Source organism: Podarcis gaigeae, assembly GCF_964106915.1.
Source record: "Podarcis gaigeae genome assembly, chromosome: 12".
Taxonomy (NCBI): Eukaryota; Metazoa; Chordata; class Lepidosauria; order Squamata; family Lacertidae; genus Podarcis; species Podarcis gaigeae.
The window spans coordinates 32154179-32176727 of NC_139688.1; the positions used below are offsets into that span (position 1 = coordinate 32154179).

At 40.9% G+C, this 22549-nt stretch overlaps 1 protein-coding gene and 1 long non-coding RNA gene across 8 annotated transcripts in view; one reads left to right on the plus strand and one right to left on the minus strand.

Annotated features, from left to right (window-relative positions):
- The window catches only part of LOC310828268, an 89849-nt gene that overhangs the window by 49822 nt on the left and 17478 nt on the right, over window positions 1-22549 (plus strand). The gene's annotated exons all lie outside the window — the stretch shown is intronic.
- Window positions 1-22549, minus strand: part of DGKB (diacylglycerol kinase beta) — a 251989-nt gene that overhangs the window by 3141 nt on the left and 226299 nt on the right. For all 6 annotated transcript variants that reach the window (XM_083705272.1, XM_083705274.1, XM_083705275.1 and 3 more), the window contains 2 exons: window positions 7265-7385; window positions 5733-5793 (listed from right to left, as the gene is read on the minus strand). In XM_083705272.1, the coding sequence (XP_083561398.1) occupies window positions 5733-5793; window positions 7265-7385 (182 nt within the window). The remainder of the gene's footprint in view (window positions 1-5732; window positions 5794-7264; window positions 7386-22549) is intronic.

Here is a 22549-nt window from a genome sequence, read left to right on the forward strand (position 1 = left end):
AAAAAAGTAAAATAAAAATAAAACCAAACTTCTAGGCTGTTGTTCCAAGTTGTGAGCTGTTAAGAGATTTGTAACACCCTTAAACTGGAAATGGATTACCTGTCTATATAGCAACAAGAAACTCAAAGGAAAGTCAACAGTTCTTATCAGTACAGTCTAAAATAGAAGACTTTTATGCAACACATTTCAAAGCAGGAGCATTCCACACATTACATTCAACATGTGTACAATTTGTGTACCTAATTAGTTGAGCTATACAAATCAACTTGCCTATCACCTGAGCATGGGAGCCACCCCACCCCAAGATCCTCCACCTTTCCAGGATTCAAGTACCAATTACTGACCTTCATCCAATCCATCACTGTGCTCAGATACCCTTCCAGAGCTTTCACAGCCTCTCCTGATTCAGATGTTATGGCAGGCATAGGCAAACTTGGCCCTCCAGATGTTTTGGGACTACAACTCCATCATCCCTGACCTGTTAGCTAGGGATGATAGGAGCTGTGGTCCCAAAACATCTGGAGGGCCAAGTTTGCCTATGCCAGTGTTATGAAAAAACAGAGCTGCATTATACCTGACCATTGGCCATGCTGGCTAGGGCAGTTGATATCCAATAACATCTGGAAGGCTATAGATTCCCTACTCCTGTTTTAATGCATCTGCACAGTAGTTGCTTCTGCCATTAAGCAGAGGTCCTGAGAGGAGCATAGTGGGAAGAGTCCTAATGAGGATCTGTGTCTGCTTTCAGAGCTTAGAAGAAAGAGGAGTAAAAAGCTGACGCTGCCAAAATTACTTTTTCTACCCGCTGTTAAACCCATGGAGATGTATTCTCCCTAGACAATGTTGAATCTAGGAGTTCCACGAAACACAAGAATGCACCAACAGCAGCAGATTAAAGCTAATGCTAGAGGTCTTCTTTAAAGGAAGGTTTTGGACCAACTTCCCTGTGAAAGAGGGGCAAGATATGCCTCCCTCTGGAAGGAGTCCCAGAAGCTTAGGCACAGCCAATGGAAAAGGCCTTCTCCCTGCTCTCAACCAAGTGATATTGCAATTGGATCACCTCCAGTCCTTCAGATAACCGGGTCCTAAACAATTTAGGGTTTTTAAGCTCATCACCTTTAAAAGGTGAATTGGTCCCAGAAAAAGAATTGAAACCCGCACAGCTTTAATATGCTTTTATATGTGGTTCCTATTAATAATCTGGCCACTGTATTCTGAACCAGAAGTTCCAGGAGTTTGGGATTAGTAGTAGACTTAAACATAGAATAAGTTTTCAAATCACATCAGTGTATCTTGCTTTGCACTCTGCATAACGTTGGTCTTGCCCTATGGACCGCCTCAATGGTTTTATATATATAAGTCTGTTCTCTTAAAACAATTTCTCAGCAATAGCATTGCACCCACTGAAATTAAATCTAATTAGTTTGGCATTAATTAAGCTCTAATAATATACTCTAGTATCACTCCTAAGTAGTGTGATCCGTTTCCCCTTCACACAGGTAAATTGGAAAACATGGTAGTGTCATCATAATTTTTAAACACACTGAGAAAATGACAGAGCTGCAAAATTAAAATAAATGATTAATGACATTTTTTTCATGTTTTATACTAATAGGTATTGCTGAGGTTTTAAATTAATAAAGCTGTCAACCTCAGGGTTGTTACAGGATCCAGCACAGAACCAAAATGGAAATTATGTATTCCACAGACACCTACAGATGACACTTTGGAATATTTTAAATTTTAATTAGTAGGTGCAATTGTTTCACCCCTCCCCCCACCTTTAAACCACTACAAATTAATTGGCAATTAGTCACAACTAATTCTTTTCTTAACAATCTGAACGGGAGAGGTAGGTGCATTACATCTCAGCATAGTTGTCTAAGGTGCAGAAAGCACACATGCAGTAAATTGCATTGTCAATTATATGAAGGGGGAGGGGAGGAAGAACCTGTTGTGAAATTTAAAAAAAAATATGCATAGGTAAACAAAAATAATGTATGCACTGTGCGGTGTGGGACGACAACAACACAAAAATAATACCCAACCACATCAACCCTCAAATGTATGCAGATTAGAGAAGTTCCTACCTAAAGAAGATAGACAAGTTTGAATATTAACAGGTGTTGGGCTGAAAATGTCCTCTGGTCCTCTGGTTTCTCAGCAGTTTTTCTCAGCAGTTTTCCTTCCATTTTTGGCCTAATTCTCAGGGTGCTGCAGAATTTCAGCCACTGGGAGATTTTGAGATTATTCTATGACTACAAAGCACCCAGGGTGGGTGTGTGGGTGTGGGTGTGTTTTCTCCTTACAGGTAAACATTCCTCCAGTGCTTTCTGCAGCCTTCCTGGCTGCCCATTCTTCCTGACATGAAAAAACCCCATGGGAGGAATTACCTCACAGAATCTTAGAGCTGGAAGGTACCCCAAAGGTCATCTAGTTGGTGTTGACCTTTAAAGCCCTAAACGGCTTTGGCCCAGTATACCTGAAGGAGCGTCTCCACCCCCATCATTCAGCCTGGACACTGAGGTCCAGCGCCAAGGGCCTTCTGGAGGTTCCCTCACTGCGAGAAGCAAAGCTACAGGAAACCAGGCAGAGGGCTTCTCGGTAGTGGCGCCCACCCTGTGGAATGCCCTCCCATCAGATGTCAAAGAAACAAACAACTACCTGACATTTAGAAGACATCTGAAGGCAGCCTTGTTCAGGGAAGTTTTTAATGTGTGACATTTTGATGTATTTTTGGACCCTTGTTGGGGCAATCCAGCCAAATGGGTGGGGTACAAATAAAGTATTATTATTATTATTATTATTATTATTATTATTATTATTATTATTATACAACCCCCTGCAATGCAGGAATCTCAGCTAAAGATTGGTCAAGCATGTCTTATTTTTGAGAAACCCATGCTGGGTCTAAATAATCACAGCATCCTTTTCTAAATGCTCACAGACAGGCTGATGAATTATCTATTCTAGGATCTTCCCTGGTATTGATGTCAAGGTCACTGGTCGATAGCTACCCGGGTCTTCCTCCCCCCCCCCCTTGAAGATGGGGACAACATTTGCCTGCCTCCAGTCTGTAGGAACCTCACCTGTTCTCCAAGTATTCTCAAAGATAATAGACAAAGATTCTGAAATTACATTTGCAAGTTCCTTTAGTACCCTTTGATGCAGCTCATCAGGTCCTGGAGATTTGAATTCCTTTAAAGTACCGTGTTTTTTGCTCTATAAGACTCACTTTTTCCCTGCTAAAAAGTAAGGGGAAATGTGTGTGCGTCTTATGGAGCGAAAGCAGGCTGCGCAGCTATCCCAGGAGCCAGAACAGCAAGAGGGATTGCTGCTTTCACTGTGCAGCAATCCCTCTTGTTGTTCTGGCTTCTGAGATTCAGAATATTTTTTTTCTTGTTTTCCTCCTCCAAAAACTAGGTGCGTCTTGTGGTCTGGTGCGTCTTATAGAGTGAAAAATACAGTAGCTAGGTGTTCCTAGCTGCAGCTCCCTCCTTACATCATTTCTTCTGTCATCATCAGGTTGGGCATCACTTTGCTTTTGGGTCAAGACAGGGGCAAAGTAAGTGTTGAGTAGTTCTGCCCTTTCTCTGTCACCCAATAGAATTTATCCATGTTCCCCATACTTGCTTGTTCTTCCTCTTATTTTTGACATAGCTGAAGTGACCTTTTTAAAATTATTTTTAAGCTCTCTTGCAAGCCTGAGCTCATTCTGAGCTTTAGCCAGTCTGAGTTCCCCCCTGCCGTTGTTGGCTACTCATTTATACTCCTCCTTTGTGATTTCCCCTTTCTTCCATTTCTTATACATGACCTTCTTAACTCTCAGCTCATCTGTCAGCTCCTTATGCAGCCACACACTGGTTTCCTTAGATGCCTCCCACTTTTCTTTCTTGTTGGTATTGTCTGCATTTGGGCCTTCAATATTTCTCCTTTTAGAAACTTCCATCCTTCTTGGGCTCCCTTCTTATTGAGTACGTATTTCTCCCTGGGCTTTGACTGAAGTGTGAGCATCCAGGAGGGCTGTAGAGTGCAGATGACTGGTGAGATGATTTGTTGAAGGAAAGGAGGTACTACATTTCCAAAAAGCTATTGAAGGAGGGTCGTGGCCGAAGCCAAAGCTTCCAAGCTGCCATATGACACCAATTAAACTTTCACCACAGTCAGGAGCACAAGACATTAAAATGAGGGTGGATGGGAGTCAAGAAGTATCCCCATCATATAACCAACCCCTCCAAATGGTTACCTACAATTTGCCATTGGTGAATGGGGTGAGGTATTCATTTTGGTCCACCTAAACCACATGATTTTTTTCCAGGTGTGCTTCTAATATGTTTTAAGAATGCTCACCAGTGTAAGCGTTTTCTATATATACTCAGCGAGCTTCATCGCCTCCCAGGTGATTTCCAAGCACAGTTCAAAGTACTTAAAAATAAATAAAATTAAAGCCCTTAACACTATGGAAACAGGGTGCTAGAAGTATCCTCTGTGTCCAGGTGAAACCTAGTAGCTGAAATAGTCTTTAGAAGCCCTTCTTTGTCTGCTCCTACCTGCAGAGATTAGGTGGGTGGCTAATGGAGAAAGGGCCTTTTCTGTGGTTGCATCCAACCAATGGAGCTCCCCCCCCCCCAAGGGAAACGGTCCAGTCGTTCTGGCATGATATAGGTGGAAAGACGACGGGAGAACCTCAGCGCAAAAAGGAGGGGCATTCCCAGCTGTGAAACGCCTCAGGACCCGACCGAAACAGCACCAGGACACTCCAAAATTAAGATCTTAAAATGTAAGCTAAGCTTCCCAATAATAGGACTTGATATCAGAATAAGCTAAGAATAAGAAAAGAGGGAAGCAAGAAATCATTGTTTATGCCAAAAAAGCAGAAGCACGAGGAAGGGAAAAGGAGGTCCACCTCAGTGCGGCTTTTTAAAACTGTGGCTAAAGAACTCTATGAAAATAAATTAATAATAAAGAAATTAAAGCATTCCAAACAGCTGAAGCATCGGCGAGAATAAAATATCAAACCAAGTAATTCTGTTATTAGCAATGTTGGCTGTGGTAATTTTAATGATGATGATGATGATGATGATGATGATGATACAAAGAAGAAGTCAGGTATGGTATAATATGTGGAATAGCTATAAGGCTGTAATCCTGCATCTTGTTACCTGAAATAAGCCTCACTGAACTCAATGGGTCTGGCTTCCAAGTAGACATGTATATGATTACTCTGTGAGGTATCTAAACTATTTCTCCCATTTCTTCCCAAGTAAGCACACTAAGAAAGAGAAGCATCTCCTCCCATTTTCCTCTGCGCTATAATTAAATTTCCTCAATTATTTAATTAGTGCCTGTTGAAGTCTTTCCAGTGCTTTGAATGGGTCTGCATAAAATCAATAAAAAGGTTGATGGGCCAGAAATATTCAACTTATTTGAACATATTCTCGTTAGAAAGAGCAAAACCAAAAACATATGTATAGTGAGTTCATACATAAGGAAGTAATGCATATATGGGTGGGTGTGGGGGGAGAGAGGGAGCGAGGAAGGGAGATATATTATACTGAAATCTGTGTGTAAGACTGCAGGATCACATCCAAGCTCTTTAATGAAATAATCTAGGGTTGGTTACAGTACAAGACTGAGGAAATAAATACTTCATTTTGTACAATATTACAGACTGTCATTGTGATACTTATATTTTTATGTTTTATTACATATACTGATCAAGACACACTTACTGTACAAGGTGTTTGCATCCATGGCTCCCCATCAATCTGCATAGGCAGAGACTTGCTAGTCCTAGAGCAAAACAGTTACAGGAAGTACAGTGTCTTAAGATAATACAGTGTGTGTTCTAAACAGACAGCATGTCCCCATATTCCACCCAGAGGCACTCTAAGGTGTGTATGTGGCATGGGGCAAATTGGCCATCTCATTGTTTCAACAGGTCTCCATTCTGTAAGCTGGCACATCCTTGAAAGCATTCCAGAAGTGAGCTAAAAACATAAGTTGGGCTCACAACTTCCAGACATGATGAGATAATCATCTGACCCACTTTGCTACTTAAGCTGATTTTACTATATCAAAAGTGAGTCAGAATGGCCTGGGTGTCGTACAAGAAAAAACCAAATCAAATTAAGACTGCTGAAATTGTGGATGGAAATTCATGACATACTTCATGCAGTAAAACATGGACAATAACAATTTATTATGTATCCTAAATTATGACTAGTAGATTATTGACCTAGGAGGATATCCAAGTAGTTGATATTTTATTATGATTTATGTCCAAATACTTGCTAGTTCACCCAAATGCAAAGCTCCAAATGTTAATAACATCATAATGGAGAAAACTGGGCACCAGGAATGTTTTTGCTACTGATATTTTGGGGCTCTTAGAAAAACCTGCTTAAAGGAGGAGGAGGGGGGGGACCTATTCTTTTTTGTCTCTCCTCTCGCACCCCACCCCCCTTTTTATTTGCTGTTTCCTCCACTCCTAATCAGATGGGCATTCAAGCCCCATGAAGCATGCTCAGTCCTCATTGGGTTCATTCCCTATACTGTATACTGACATATACATTTGTTTATACTTGTACAAAATGTGGGTCCTTGCCCAAGGCTGTTGATACCTCCATTCCTGTGCATGGATGGGGTCATTTTATCTATATAAGGATATAAGGAGAATGTGTTTGCTAAGATTAAACAATGGCACAGAAGCAAAATACAGTGTTTAGTCCACTGGAAAAGTATGGTAAATGCAATGGTTTTATACCACCAGAGTTTCTGAAGACTTATGCTAGGTAGTGGTCTGAATATCCTCCCTGCCATGTTCCAAGTGACAATCTAGACAGGACAATTATGCAAGGATGGAGTGAAGGAACTGTGCTTCCAATATATAAGAAAAGTGAGAAGACTGACCTAACAAATTATAGGCTGATCTGTTTGTTGTGAGGAGTGAGCAAATTATTATTATGCTAACAATGAAGGATTTGGCTGAGCAGACAAGCATACTGGCCCAGAAGCAAATAGGGTTTCCAAGAGGGAAATCCAACCATTGCTTCCTAATTACCAGCAGTGAATGGAATGGTGTCCATTCACAGCCATTTTGCATTAAGCCATGCCCTGAGCCCCATAGTAGCTACTTATGACTAGTGCCCCCATAAAAATGTGTCCACTGGTCTAAAAAATTTGGTGATCCCTGCTTTAATATTGTTCTGTCCAACCAGTAAATTCACAACCCTACTTTTGCAGAGGAAAATGTAGTTCCTACCTGATGATAACAGATGAGCATTGAGCAAGACGTCTCCCAGCACTTTTCAGCCCAGTGTATATTTGACCCATCTCCATGGCTCCCTCCAGACCAACCACTTCCACCAGCTGATCACTCAGATCTGAAAACAAAAGCACAACATTTAGAACAGAGGAAGAAGCCATGGAGGATAACCATCGCTGCTGCCCAGACCAGCAGCTTCTCGTCTCGTTCTTCCCCTCTCACCAGCGATCCCTAAAAACGTGCAATTGAAAACATTGTTTTGTATTACTAATGTTGCAGGAAAGAGAGAATGTTTCTAGGTTTCGGAGACTGTATGTTGTTTTGTAATCTCATGCTCAGGCCCCTGCATTGAGTAAAAGTTCTTACATACTCTCAAGCTCTTTAATATATGTAAAACTAAAATTATTAATGTCTTTATGCACTATCCACAACATAATGGCTCCCTGTTCTTATAAATCTCCCCCAAAACATGGTGGGCTACTGGCTCCATGTTCTTACAGTCTCCTCTGCAAAGAAAACTCTCCTGCCCTTTCCCCCTTTGTGATGGAAACAGCTGTGTTCACATTGTTCTGCAGAGTTGTCAATTGTATGCTTAAAAAATAATAAAAAAGTAAAGGTGCTATTTTTCAATTTTTGTCAAAAAACAACTATGAAAGACAGGATCATTATTTTTGCTAAGTGGAGACACGAGCTTGTGACAATATCAGATCTTAATAACTTCTTGCCACAATTTTATGCCACATTGTTTCTCAATAAGACCAGGGTGGAAGAACGATCCATTGTCACATGTGTGATTTCTTTTATTAGAAATATTTTGTCTTGGAACATTGAAACATGTCAACTGAAAGGGAAAACCCTAGAAAAACTAAAGCCGAAAGCAGCTTTTAGAAAAGCTATTTCCACCGATCATAAGAAACCATAAGAGAGAGAAAATATGTTCAGACTTTTCAAAATAGGAGTAAAGTTTAAATATTAATACAATACCCTAGGCTGGGAAACTGCCTGAAGTGGAAGTAAGAGAAAAACAGTCATTTTTGGCTTAATACAACTGTCTTAATGTCAGTTTTCCAATGAGGATCTGAAGTCAGAATAAACCACAGTTTCAGATTCTGGTTAGTAAACTGACATTAAACCACAGTTCCTCATTTGAAATGTAATGCAATTGTGGTTTAAACCAGGTGTGGATAATCTTTGGCCCTCCTGACATTGTTGAACTACAACTCCCATCAGTGCCAGCAAGCACGACCAATGGCCAGGAATTATAAGAGTTGAAGTTCATCCACATCTAGAGGGCTCAAAGTTCTCAACACCTGCTTCAAAGAGACCAAGATTAAAGTGCTGAATTTGCAAGATATGGGGTGGCAGAGAGTGTAGGCCTGCAATTTATTGTTGCATTAATACATTATGGTTTATTAAAGCACAATCGCTACATCCAAAATGGGCCCAAAATGTTGATGCATTGGATGACGAAGGCACTAGCCTCTGGGAACTCATGCAAGCTTGCAGCCTTTTCCATGAAAAGAGTGGATGATGAGCCCAACATTAGGCTGGTAACGGCAAAAAAGGTAAAGGACCCCTGGACGGTTAAGTCCAGTCAAAGGGGACTATGGAGTTGCAGCGCTCATCTCACTTTCAGGCCAAGGGAGCCAGCGTTTGTCCACAGACAGCTTTCCAGGTCATGTGGCCAGCATAACTAAACCACTACTAGCGCAATGGAACACTTTGACGGAAACCAGAGTGCATGGAAATGCCATGGAATGATCACAGTACACTATAATGTGCCTCACTGCACTCCATTTTCTGTATGTGGAGGAAGTAGAACATGGTCTTACGGTCCAGTCCTATGCATGTTTGCTCAAAAGCAAGTCCCACTGAATTCTGTGGGATTAGCTCCCAAGTATGCATAGTATTGCAGCTGTACATTGCAATGTCAAATGCGTTTATTCTGGATGAAGTCCCACTGAGTGCAAGTGGACTTACGAATGCAGTCTGACAGTATGATCATTTAAGGTGCTCTTTGTCTATTTTGGTAACTAAAACACACACACACAAACACACACACACAGAGAGAGAGAGAGAGAGAGAGAGAGAGAGAGAGATGCTCTCACAGAATTTGAAAAGTATTAACTTTTTCTTTTTTAAAAAGCAAGTAGACATCATTGATTACTCAAATTTGTTGCCAGGAACAGATGGACAAGGAGAAGGAACATTTTACTTCAGTTCTAGATGCCTAAATACCCCTGCTTCATAGATTAGTTGTTAATATCAATTTTAATGGGAAATGTTATTTCCAGGAATGATAGAACAAACATCAACCACAAACGTGTCACACAAGTGTGAATTTGGGGTTACTACACTTAGTCAAGTACATATATAAGTCATACAAACGTATGATATGTAAATACTAATATACTTTCTTATATCTTTAAAGATCTATGCTAGTTCAGTGGCAGTATTTCTCTTCCTCCAACCCTGCAGTGCTAGTGGGATCTGGTTAAAGTTCACTGTGTGACTGATGAATGGAAATCAGTAGACCCAAGGAACTTGGAACTTCTTCTGAACAAGCACTATCCACTCTTTAATGAGGTCATTAAAGCATATCTATTTAGGACAGCAATGGAAGAACTTACCAAAAGTGCAAATTAAATATGCCTTGAACCTTCTCAGGACCAAGTTGTGCACACAGAAACAGAGTTCCATGTGCTAATTGCACCCAGAATTTATTCCCATATGCAGTCCTCAATGGCTATGTTCCTCACTCTTCCCAAGTGCATTTGCCTAGCATCCTTGAACTATGATGTTCAAGGTCACTTGCCTTGATGGAGAGAAGTGTGGGTAGGCAAAACCTCTGACTTTTATGCAGCTGAAATACACCCTACTGTACAAAAGTAAGAATCACAGTCATTGTTCCACGCACTTATGCCTCTAGCCCTGCCCAACACTGGCACACACACAAACACTCCTTGGCAAGAAGGTTGCCCATTAAGAAATGTAGCCTTTGGGCCAAAAATGGTTCCCCAATCCTGGTTTAGACTATAAACTTCCCTGTCTTAAGAGAGTGGGGCAAGATTAGGCAATATAATCAGTTCCAGAAAAGGAGGGAGAGACTGATATATACAGATAAATGGGTGATGTGTTTAGAGGGTCATAACCTTCCCCAAAACTATTGCATATCTTCTTTTTGCTGGGATTTAAAAAAAGGTATTTTCATTTTTAAAAACGTAAAAGACAAAACAAGCAGAGAGCAAAACATAGCACAACGTACTCCTACAATGTATGCCCACACTCCATTGTTAGTGTAAGTCCAGAGGCAATGGCTCAATACAGACACCCACTGAGTATTATCTTATGATGGCCTTGCATCCTTGAGAGCCTGTTGGCTTTACGCTGAACTTTGCCCACGACATGAAGACTTTCACTTGTTTTCTGTGCGAATGACCTATCAGACTGTGTGGGAATGTTTGCACAGCACCATGCCGCTTCTGCCCTCTTCCACAAACCAAACTACTTCACGCCTCTCTTCAGATTAGCACCGTTGGTAAACAAAGCTAGCTCTCATGAGTGACTGCTGATGTCAGCAGCATGCGAATGGCATGTGGAGAGGGGCATCTGACCCTTTGCCCTCGTTCCCAAAGTGTGGGGATGGGGTGGATTGGGCGGGAGAGAGGATGAAGTCACCAGGGAGATTTCCCTTCCATTTCCTCCCATCAGGCTGTCTGAACAATTAAAGGGACAAAGTGAAATCTAAGCAATGCTGCGTTTGTGAATGCTTGTTCCCTTATTGCAGTGCCTAAACCAAGATGATGACAATATACTGAGGAGCCTCGAGAGCTTTTGAGAAGTCTGTGCTACAAGGCAATACCAGGCCATTGCCTCGAACACTACATTCCAACATTTCCCGGTGAATATAAATCAAGGGACATAAACAAGAGCTGGGGTGGAAAGGAACCCAGTAGTGTTATGATTAGAAGTGGTGATTTACACATGGAGGATTGTTCCCCTATAATAAAGCTGTTTTGTAAATATCCAATTTATCTTGGCCATATATAAACACTTGCAGACCTGGCAAGAGATTGAAAGTCTCTATTAGAATTTGGGGTTACTGCACTTAGTCAAGTACATTTACATAAAAAACATCAACGGTTGGTGGTAAATCTCTCCCTGTTGGCAGTTTGTCTTTAGAGAGATGAGGATACAAGGCTTCCTAAATGTAATTAAAGCATGGTAATCATCACACTGGGGAGAAAAAGTTTGGGTTCTAGCTAAAATATAGCATGGGCTTTTGAAATCTGGCTTACTGCCAGAGCCCTTGGAAACGTGCTGAGTTGAAGGCTCTCCTATTCACCAGTGTCTGCTTTGAGTGCTGCATTAAAAAGAAAGAAAGAAAGAAAGAAACCCAAAAGCAGCCCAACCAAAACAACACAGTTTTGCAATATGCAGGAAGGTAGAGACGTTTTCATACACAGAGACAGGAACTGCTGCTGCAGCGAGTGCCAAAGGCATGCTTAACGTCAAAGGTTTGTATGCTTTAAGATGAACTATTGCTAACCGTAACAAAATGTCTCAATGCTTGGATATAAAAATAAATGACCAAATGATGTTGCATTGTCAGTGGTCCAATTTCAGAAAGGAAAGTTTTCAGGTCATTTTGCAGGCACTTAAACAGTATCTGGTGTAAACGGAGCTGTATTCCACGCTCACCCCAAAATAAGGTGAAGGTTGAGTTTGCCACTTGATGACTGCATGACTTGATGCCTACAGAGTTGCTACAGTCACTTGACATTGCCTCATCCTCACTGGTGCACAACACTGTGGGCAGTTCATATGGTGAGCCAAGAGACACTGGCTCTTGAGTAACTGACTGATGATACGTCAAGGAGGTGCGCACATGCGTGAATCACCTCTGGGTTGTGAACCTGAGATACAATGGCATATGGCACTGTACCAGCATGGCCATGGTTAGAGATGTTGGGAGTTGTGGTCCATCAGAACCTGGGGAAGGCACAGTCTCCCCGTTTCTGAATAAGAATTAGCAATATGCCTACAATACACGCAAGGAGTGAATTCAAAAGTGAGATTAAAAGAATTGGCCCATGGGCTGCAGGTTCCTCATCCCCGGTATATTAAGTATTATTTGATCCTGGAGTCTACGGCAAATGATCAGTACTGTACTGGTATTTTTCTAATACAAAATGAATTGGGAATAGGCCTCTGTAAGAGCCCCAACTGTGCTGTCCTGACCCAAACAAAGTGAGGTACTATTACATTGTCTCTGAAAGACCATATTCCCTCAAACTTGCCTGAGTTTTGCATAGCTGTCAACCATCCCTTTTTTGCGGGAAATTCCCATATTTCAATGCCGTTTTCTGCTGCTTCCCGCTGCTATCCCGGATTGTTAGATATCCCGTAGTCTGTCTCTGGGACAGGTGAGTCTGCTGATCCCTTATTTTCAAATCCGAAAGTTGACAGCTATGCTGCTGATCCCTTATTTTTGAGGCTGCTGATCCCTTATTTTCAAACCTGAAAGTTGACAGCTATGGTTTTGAGATGTTTGAGGGACATCCTGCCACCCTCACAGACACCCTTAGGGACGCAGGAGAGAGCCTTCTTGGTGGCTGCTCCCAGACTTTGGAATTCCCTCACTAGTGAAGCTAGCCTGGGTCCCTCCATGTTATTTTTCCGCCAGCAGGTGAATACAGTTTTGTTCCAAGAGGGTTTTGGGAACTGGCTACTTTTAATGAAAGGGCTGCTGCCATGCTCTTTTTCATTGGTATTATTGGTGTTGTTTTAATAGATTTCATATATGTACATAGTTTTAATTTCATAAGTGTTTATTTGTTTCTTAATGATTGTCCCCCTCCCCGATATTTCTAGCAGTTCTTATTTTTATTTGTAAGCTGCCTTCAGTCACGTCAGAGAAAAAGGCGGAGTCCAAATAAATTTATAATTATAATAATGATCTTCCATTCTGTCTTCCACACATACATTGGTAAAAGACAACTCAAAATGTGCTTAAAGTGGCAGATGTAGAGTCTAAATATAATCATCTACTCTAACTAGAAAGTAAGAGGAGAAAAACAGAAGACCTAATTAATTGTGAGAAATTTTAAGAAGCATTTTCCTTAAGTGTATGTGTGTCCCCTTTAAACAAGCAGACTTCCTGATTAATAGTAAAGCATAAAATGAAAAAGAAAAAAAAAGAACTTGGGCATTGAAAGCACTATTCTCTTTCCCTCTGTGAATATAGCATTAAGAACAAATACCAACTTCTAGGGTTCTAACATTTTGAAACAAGGGGTTTCATCTTGCACTTTCAGGAGATCATTATGGAAAACCTTTGGTATACCTTGGGGAAAATGTATTCTCTTTTGACAGTTATTCTTTTAATAGTTGGAAGCATAATTCTGCTTTGAAGCTGGCCGTGCACGCAAAAAGGTGCCTATTATTTTAAGCCGTATGTTTTAAAAAAGTTATTTGTTTTAAAAGGATGTTCACCATATTGGTTTTATGGTTCCCTTCATGCAATGGAACAAAAGCCATTCTATGAAAGGATTCTGAACTTGGAAAAACTGTATTTTTTTTAAAAAAAAACCACTGGGAGGGGGAAGCAAAGTTCTTCTCTGTTTTTATCAAATTTGATTGCTGCAGCTGTTCCCAGTTTCTGTATTTTAAAAATAGCCTTATTCAGTGCCTTGTTGGCTAAAGGCCAGAGTATCATTAGAACATGATGTACAGAAAAACCTCTATTCAGTTACAGATACAGAAATATATTTAAGATCAGTGGGGGTCATCTGAAGCAAACACTTGTAAAGGGAAAATGGAATTTTAATGTGCTCAGACCATTCGCTGCTTTTAGCTGGATATTTAAGAAATTCAAACCTGATATCTTCCTGTTTGTCCGGGCGATATCAGATTGCTGCACATCATGCACAAACAATATGAACAAATCAGGGCCGTTTCCACTAACAGAAATAGATCTTGTTCTCAGATTACTTCTAACAGTTTTGGCATTTACTTCAAATGGTTTCTAGTAACATTATACATTTCGGTGGTCTATAAACATGCCCTTACCTAGAAAAGAAAAGATACTGGAACTGAGAAAGTTGAATCAATGCAATCTGCATCTGAGTTCTGCATCTTGTTAGATTGCACATCTCACATAGTATTCACATGAATAAAAGACAAACCACAATTAAGGATTTCAATCAAGCCCCCTCCCCCACTCACCACCCATAAATACTCCATTTATCAATGTTATTTCCCTACCCTTTCCCACCAAGGAAAACCTTTAAGTATGTGAAGATATCTCAGTGTCTTATGCTTTGGTGTTTTTACCCTTATTTCCTTGGACCATTCTCCCTGGTCAAGCCCAATTCATGCACAAAAGCAAATGAGTTGCTTCCTAGGGGAAGAAGAAAAATTGTACCCATTCCTGCTGTAAGCAAGGGTGGAGGCACTCTCGTTGGCTTAGATCTTTTCAACCCTACAATCCAGGACCACTTGCTGTTTTCAAAGGAGTTCATACGCCTGCACCTTCATCAAGGTGACGGCTGGGGTTAATGGCAAGGAGAGATTGTTAATGGAGAGAAACAAGTGGCGCCAGCATCAAAATTTGGCAGTGAGCATCCTCTTCACCGCCGAACAGGAGTGCTCCTGTTTAGAGTTCTAGCCAGCTAGTCAGTCATGCCTTCCCCCTCCAAGATACCATACGGTATACACTGTTAGAAACTGAAGGATAGCATTTTACTCCCCCTTTCACCAGTTTTCCATTTCCCCCCTTTTCAACTTAAACACAACATTCCATGGCTACTTGGGGTTGGCTATTCCTGCTAGGTTTTCCTTTTGAAGGACACATGTACTTTTGCAAATCCAGCATACTTCTATCCTCCCTCCGGTTTCTCAGCAGCTCCACTTTGGCTGAATTTCTGTCGGCACTCAACACCGGCATTTGCTGTTAGAGGGATAGACTGCTGATAGGTAATTATGAATGAGAGATGAACCAGAGTAATAAAAACTTCAGAGTGCACAAATAAACGTGTTTCGGTTCTCAGGCATTTGGTTAAATGGAAACTAAGGTCACATCTTGCATGTGTCATGAGGATTAGTATCCCCAAGGAGAATGGGCAGATGGAGAAACTTAAAAAGCACACATTATACATTTCTGAACCTTAATGATGCTACTGTGACACAATTCTACATACGATATAGAAAAGACATGAAAAGTCAGATTCACCATACTTATTATTATAAAATCTCTATACCACCCTATACCTGCAGGTATCTTATCTTCCTCTCCCCTCAGATAATTAGATGCATGGACTATCTGTAGGTGGCTTATGTTCTGTAAGCGCACTAAACACTACCCATCCCTCCACAAGGCAACTGTTTTAATTTTTTAAGCCATGCCTGATGGATGAGGCTAATGACTCATCTGGCCCAGCATGCTATTCTCACAATGGCCAGTTAGATACCTGTGGGAAGCCTGCAAGTAAGACATGAAGGCAATAGCACACTTCTCACTTGCGATTCCCAGCAACTGGTGTAATATATGCTGCTCTTCAATATAAATGTTTCCAGGGCATCTCATATGGAGAAGAGGGGAGAACTTCTCAGGCCCCCTTCCTTGACCAACAACAGCCCTGCAGTGCTGCCTGTTGGGTCTTCTTACCCAATAGGTGCTGTCACCACCACTTTTTGGGGGGAGGGTCACGTTCAGCCCCAGAGGTAAATGGGGAAACTGGGGGGAAGCCAGTTAATTGTTAAATCCTGGGACCCAAGACCATCACGCTTTCCTCCAGCCAATCCCTTGCAATTGAGACAAAGCATAAAGCCAACTCTCCAGCCCTCTTCTTCTCCTAGAGAACAGGGCAAATTCCTAGCTTGACCCTCTCTGGTCTTAGACTTCCAACATGTGGGTTCCTGAATCTTGAGGGTGCCAACCGCACAGTGACTCCACTACTGCCAATTGTGAAACTTTGTTAGAAATAACAGGGGGGAGTCCAAGAATTGGGGCCCCAAGATTGAGAAAGGCTACTATAGAGTATTAAGGAACCCTTGGGGATCTGCTCTGACACGTACTCTGTCCAGGAGGCATGTAAAATGCAGAGATTTCTAAGCATACATATACCAACTTGCATCTTTCTGTCAGGGCAAGCAGATGCATTCATTTTGTTCAGATGCACATTATAGTCAGGCAAATGCACTTGAGGTGAACATGCAACAGGACAGTGACTGTGGGAGCTGGGGAGAGTCTTGTGGTGCAGGCAGAAAGGCCTGGAGGGCTTCATTCATCTCCCAGTGCTGTGGTTCCCCACCCTGAGCAGCGGACACTGGACTCTTCAGAAAGCTTCTGTTGGACAGCCCTGCGCAGATGCCATAGTGACAAAAGGAACCAGTTAGCATGTTTGACTAGGACCTGAAAGACCAGGGTTCAAATTCCCACTGGACCCTGAAGTTCACTAAACTAATTAGTGAGGGTTGTTGTGGGGATTAATTGAGCAGGGAGAGATCTATGCATGCTACCTTCAGCTCCTTGGAGAAGAAGTTGGGATATCAATGCAACAAACAAACAGTCCATTAATGGTCAGGATGGTGGTCTTTCACATACATATGGTACGGTTCCTTTGTGCTTCACAGAGAAGCAGACCCTACATCTGACAATCACTTTCATAGACTACAGCCACATCAAAATCTGTGTAAGTTGTTACAAATGTGTGAACATTCAAGGAAGGTGGGGGGCGAGATGCCGCCCAAACTTTCTAAGACCTCTCTGAGATCACAAACAAGCCACATCAAAAACTCTGGCAGTACCAATAGCTGCTTGAGGGAAACTATATAGGAAATAATTCTGAAACCTGATAAGGCTCAAAATCTGATTGGCAAAAACAGGGGTTTTGTTCCAACAATTCAGCTTTAATAAAAATACAGTGGTATCTCTGGTTACAAACTTAATTCGTTCTGGAGGTCCATTCTTAACCTGAAACCGCTCTTAACCTGAGGTACCACTTTAGCTAATGGTGCCTCCTGCTGCCCCCGTGCCGCCAGCACGCGATTTATGTTTTCATCCTGAGGTAGAGTTATTAAGTCAAGGTACTACTTCCGGGTTAGTGGAGTGTTTGTAACCTGAGGTGTTTGTAACCTGAGGTACCACTGTATATGAAATAAGCTGCATGGACACATTACCAAAGAGGCATACTTCTCCAAACTGGGATAACAAAGTGGGAGGAGAATATTTTTTCCTCCATGAGGAGAAAAATATCATACAGAGAGGAAAAACATCAGATAGGGCAAATCCAACACCCATGTGAAGTCACCCTAAATTATGCTAACGAGTAAAGTTTGGGTGAAAGTGTCTGATTTGCATATCTATGTTCATAAGGAGGGAGGGGGAAAACCTGGTGGCAGGATTCTGTAGCCCCCTGCTGATAGGAGTGAATGGAAAAGATTGCTTGATCATATTTGGCAAGAATCCTTTTTTAACAAAATATTGAAATAATTGACACAGAGGGCTGTACTTTAGGCTTAAATGCGTGCTTCAATGGGGCTATTTATGTGCTTAAAGTTAAGTATGCGGAGAGTGCTTTTCTGCGCCGTATTTGTGTTTCAAGGGTTCAGATGAGAAAATAGAGGCCTTTAAAATAATGCTTCTTCTAAATCAAGACAAGAGATAGAGTGGCTTCAGTGCAAACCCAAAGGGTGCTTTGCAACTCACACTGCGACGATGTATGATGTGCGCGGTATAATATTTTCCCCTTCCAAAAGCATAAGTCATCTATACATAGGAAAGCAACAGGGACATTTTAACCTCTCCTTCTTACAAAAAGGGTGGGGGGAAGCCCCCTAGTCTCGACACTAAGTCCAGAAGTGCAGGAGATAACTTGCAACACTTTGAAAAGAATGAAAGGAAGTGAATGATGCAGGTGCACTAATAAATGGGTGGTCTCTGGATTACAGTATTTATGTGTGCTGTGTTTGAGCTAAACATCAACTTAAATGTTACACATACAAAGTAGCACAACAAGAACATCTGTGTTGGGGGGACGAAACTGGCATGGCTGACACCTCCAGTGCCAGGTGCAAAGGAAATGTCAGGGCAGCTTGAGAAATCTTGACAGCAAGCATCTGTGTACATCAGATTAACTCCTACACTCCTAGCCCCATCCTATGCATTGGAGTATTTTATACATCTGGCTCTGGATTATGTGATAAATTTCATTCATCCTGGTGCTGGCTCTTAGTTTGAAGATGGAAGTCACACAATTCCCCCTCCCCACCAACAATCTGTATCATCTTTGATCTGCTTGGATGAGGGTAGCTTTGCATAAACAAACAACCTCCTTCAATACAGCTATCAGTTAATAAATCACAGGCTGTGTTTTCAGAGGCTTCTTTGTAGTGAGCTCTAGAACTAGAGTTTTACATGACAGACTTAAAATTCAAAATTTGAGAAGCCTTTCCGGAGTAAAGTCACCACTGGCTGGTAGAACAAGAATGCTTTTAAGTCCCTCTAGTTTCAATGGGACTGATCCACTAGTAAACTTATTTAGGATTGCAGATGTTTCTCTCAATTTCTCATTTTCCCAACCTTAAGTTCAGTTCTCTGCATCAGTTTGGGTATTTTTTTAAAAAAGGTATTCAGGAAAATTCATCAGTGTTTTAGACAAATTTCTCCTAATATACATAAATTTGTATGCAATTTTGTCTCATTTGCAATTTTTTACAAATCGGTTCCCCCTAATATAATGCATTTTAGTATGTTATTTTCATGAATATATGCATTTTAAAGCACACTTTAGCACAATTACTTGGCTCGATAACTTCACTTCCCCATTCAGAAAAGCGAAAATTTCAAATGATACTTGAGCGTTTCTTTTTCTATCGCTTTGGCAAGCAAAAATCAGGGAGTTTCACCTTTAAATATGAACTGAATTGAATTTCTCCCTCCTCCTTTAAGAGGACTAAGGATGTTCAGAACCAGGGAATGATGGAGAATAAAAAGAAAAAAGAAAATGGAGAAGGCAGAGAGAAATGGAATGGAGCATCCCAGACAAACAGGACTTTTTTTTGGCAATACAGGTTGCAAGCAACGTGCCCAATCCAGATTGAGACCTCAACAGGGAACAAAGGATTAAAACTTACTGTCCCCCAAACTAGGGTCTGGATCCGGATCAGGGGTTACTGTATGGGATGAGTACCCTGCTCCCAGCTGGACTCGAAAGCGACAAGGTTTTGCTAATAATATGCAAAAAATGATCCTTTATAGATTACACCATTTGGATAAAATCTGTATGTCCATTTCCACTAACATCCACAAAAGGTTCCTACTGATATCACTGGCATGTTAGACACTCATAGGCGATGTAAGACTTGCTTCCACACACTTCCTTCAGGTTTATTACCAGAGCGCCTGATTCACTAGAATGATGGAGTAAGAAACTTTCATCTGTGCCGACTACACCACAGAAACCATTAAATAACTATCAAGTTCAGCGCCAGAAATATATATATGAGAAGAGACCCAAATGATTCTATTGCTGTGTTTGTGTAAAAGTTGCATTATGATTGTTTATACTGTAATCACGTCCTCTAATGAAAAACAGTTTTATTCTCTTGACAACTGAATTTTCAACTGCCCATCCTCCAGCATTCCCCCCCCCCCTAACACGAATAGCACAGAGCAAAACTACACACTGAGGAATGTGCTGTTACATGTTCAGTTTTTCCTTTATTAATTACATTGCCAGGGCAAGTGGGGGAAGAAAGAGTTATCAATTCTTAGAGAGAGAGAAGTTCCCATTGACACCAACGCAAACTGTTAAATCTGCTGGTAGCCATGCACACTGGGTGTGGATTTAGGCTGGGGAGGGAAAGGACGAATTTCTTCTCCCCACATGCTGCATTCCTGATAAGAATCAGAAGCCCTTACACAATTAATTAATTTAATGGGTGGGGGGAAAGACACAGCTGAACGCTATGTAGAAAAAGTGTGTGTGTGTGAATGAAATTACTGACCCAAATAATCTAAATATTTCATATTTTAAATGCATTACATCCATATTAAAAGAAATTGATAAATGCTAAATAATGATATATGAAAAATTATGAAAGGCTGGTTTTAAATGAAAAGTGCTCTTGCAAATTGTAATTCCTTGTTTTTCATCTTTTTATTCTTGTTACTTAGATTTTTAAAGCCAGACTCCTCCATTATTTTCTGACCTGAAATGAAGCACCATCTGGTGTGAGCATGTTGAGATTTGACGTAAATGAAATGTAGCTGTTTTTCTTGATAAGGCTTTAAAACTTATAGGTATTCAATTAAAATTTTTATTTTAAATACTTTTCTTTTAACAAATATGCTGCAGTTTAAGAAATAATGTAAGTTTCCATAATCAGAATGATATACCATTAACCTAGTTAATATTTCAATTCCAGAAATCTGAACTCTAAATTTAAGTTGGGACTAGGAGTATCATTGCACCTACCTTATCTGCCCTAAATCATGTGAAATGTGCAACACCTAAATCCACTGAAAGCCAGCATGGTATAGAGTTGTACTTAGGTTAAAGAAACCTGGGTTCAAAGCACCATTCAGCCCAGATGCTCATTAGATTATCTTAGGCCAGCCACTACATCTCTGAGTAATCCAGTGGTAGCCAATGAGTTGCCCATAAATTGTTAGACTACAACTCCATGATCCTTGACTATTGGCCATGCTGGCTGAGGCTGATGGGATAGGGCCCAACAACATCTGAGAACAGATGGACGGGGACCATGCTGTCTACTCCAGACCTAACCAATCTTTCCCAAATTTCTGTCCTCCAGATTTTTTGGACTCCAACAGCATCAGGAGGGTACCAAGTTGGGGAAGACCAGTTTAATCAAACTCACAGCAATGCTGTGTATAGTATCACATATGGTACCTTGATCTTCTTGGAGCAAGAGTGAGATAAAAATGAATGGTTTCGGGTGCTTTTAACTATGTATGAACAGACTGTATGGCCTTGTACATACATAAATAACCACAAAACAGTACCAGCTGCTGTGATATACATGAAAAACATGAAGCCTTGATCTTATGGAGGACACAGATTAATTTCAGGATTGTCTCATGCATGTGCTGCTGCACAATGCACACAAAATCATAGAGGTTTGTGGTGGTATGTGACACTGTATATTGTGTTGTGCGTGTAACAGCTCAAGTTTCATTGGTTGCATTGTGCATGAATGCATTGCGGCATGTAAAAATCTAGCTCTCCATTTGCCTCTTGTCTACAAACACTTGTACTGCAATTAATCAGTCTTTTAAGGTACTTTGTGGGACTGTGTTGTGTTTACTTCAGTAGCCTAAAATGGCAACTCCTCTGGAATGGAGTAGAAAAGTTGGTCATTAATGGGCAATTGTATCACTCTAGTTTAAAATAGGCTTCAATTTGTCCCTACTTCATAAGGGAGTAGCAATGGTAATAACAATGTTAACAAATCTATTGCTTCTTCCATCTGGGGAACTTGGTGTTCTTTATTTTGTGATGAATGTTGAAATTCTAGGCAGGTAGCCAAGACAGAGCCTTGATGCCATTGATGCCTGTAGTTTTCCTTTAAAAAAAAAAAAAAAAAAGCTACAACAAAAATACCATCTAATTGCTGCATAATGCCCACATAATCATTCTGTATAGTCTCACTTTCATAGCTCGTTCATCTTCCTTTCCTACTAGTTCTGTTGACTGAAACCTCAGGGCCAACGGATCATGATCCCCAAGTACACTTCAGTATGCAATTAAGTGGCCATGCCATTGATTAATCTTATTGCCCTCCTTGGCACATTTAACCAAGCTGTGTAAAAGCTTTTGAAAGCCAGACAGCAGAAGCACGATAGAATGTCAGCCCAACCTGATAAATTTGGAACGCGGGCATGTGGTAAACTAATCAAACAATTGCTTCACCATGGGCTTAATTTCAGCGTAAAATACTCACAGTCCATATATATCAGCCTGCCTTTGGAGCTGTGTGAATAACCTCTTAGAATAACCCCACAGAAGTGAATGCCAAGTCGTAGTTTTGTCATCTGTATCATGACTCAGGGCCAATTAACATTGCTGTTTGGGGATGGAAAAGACACTGTGAGGTAACTCTTCCCCTTAGATTTCAAGTCAAGTGAACATATCCCGTCGTGGGAAGGGTATAAATTACATGCAATTAATAGTAACATCCAGGAGCTACTTTCAAAGAATTGGAACAGAACAGCTCACAAGGAAAGAAAAATAAATCTGTATTCCAATCTCTAAA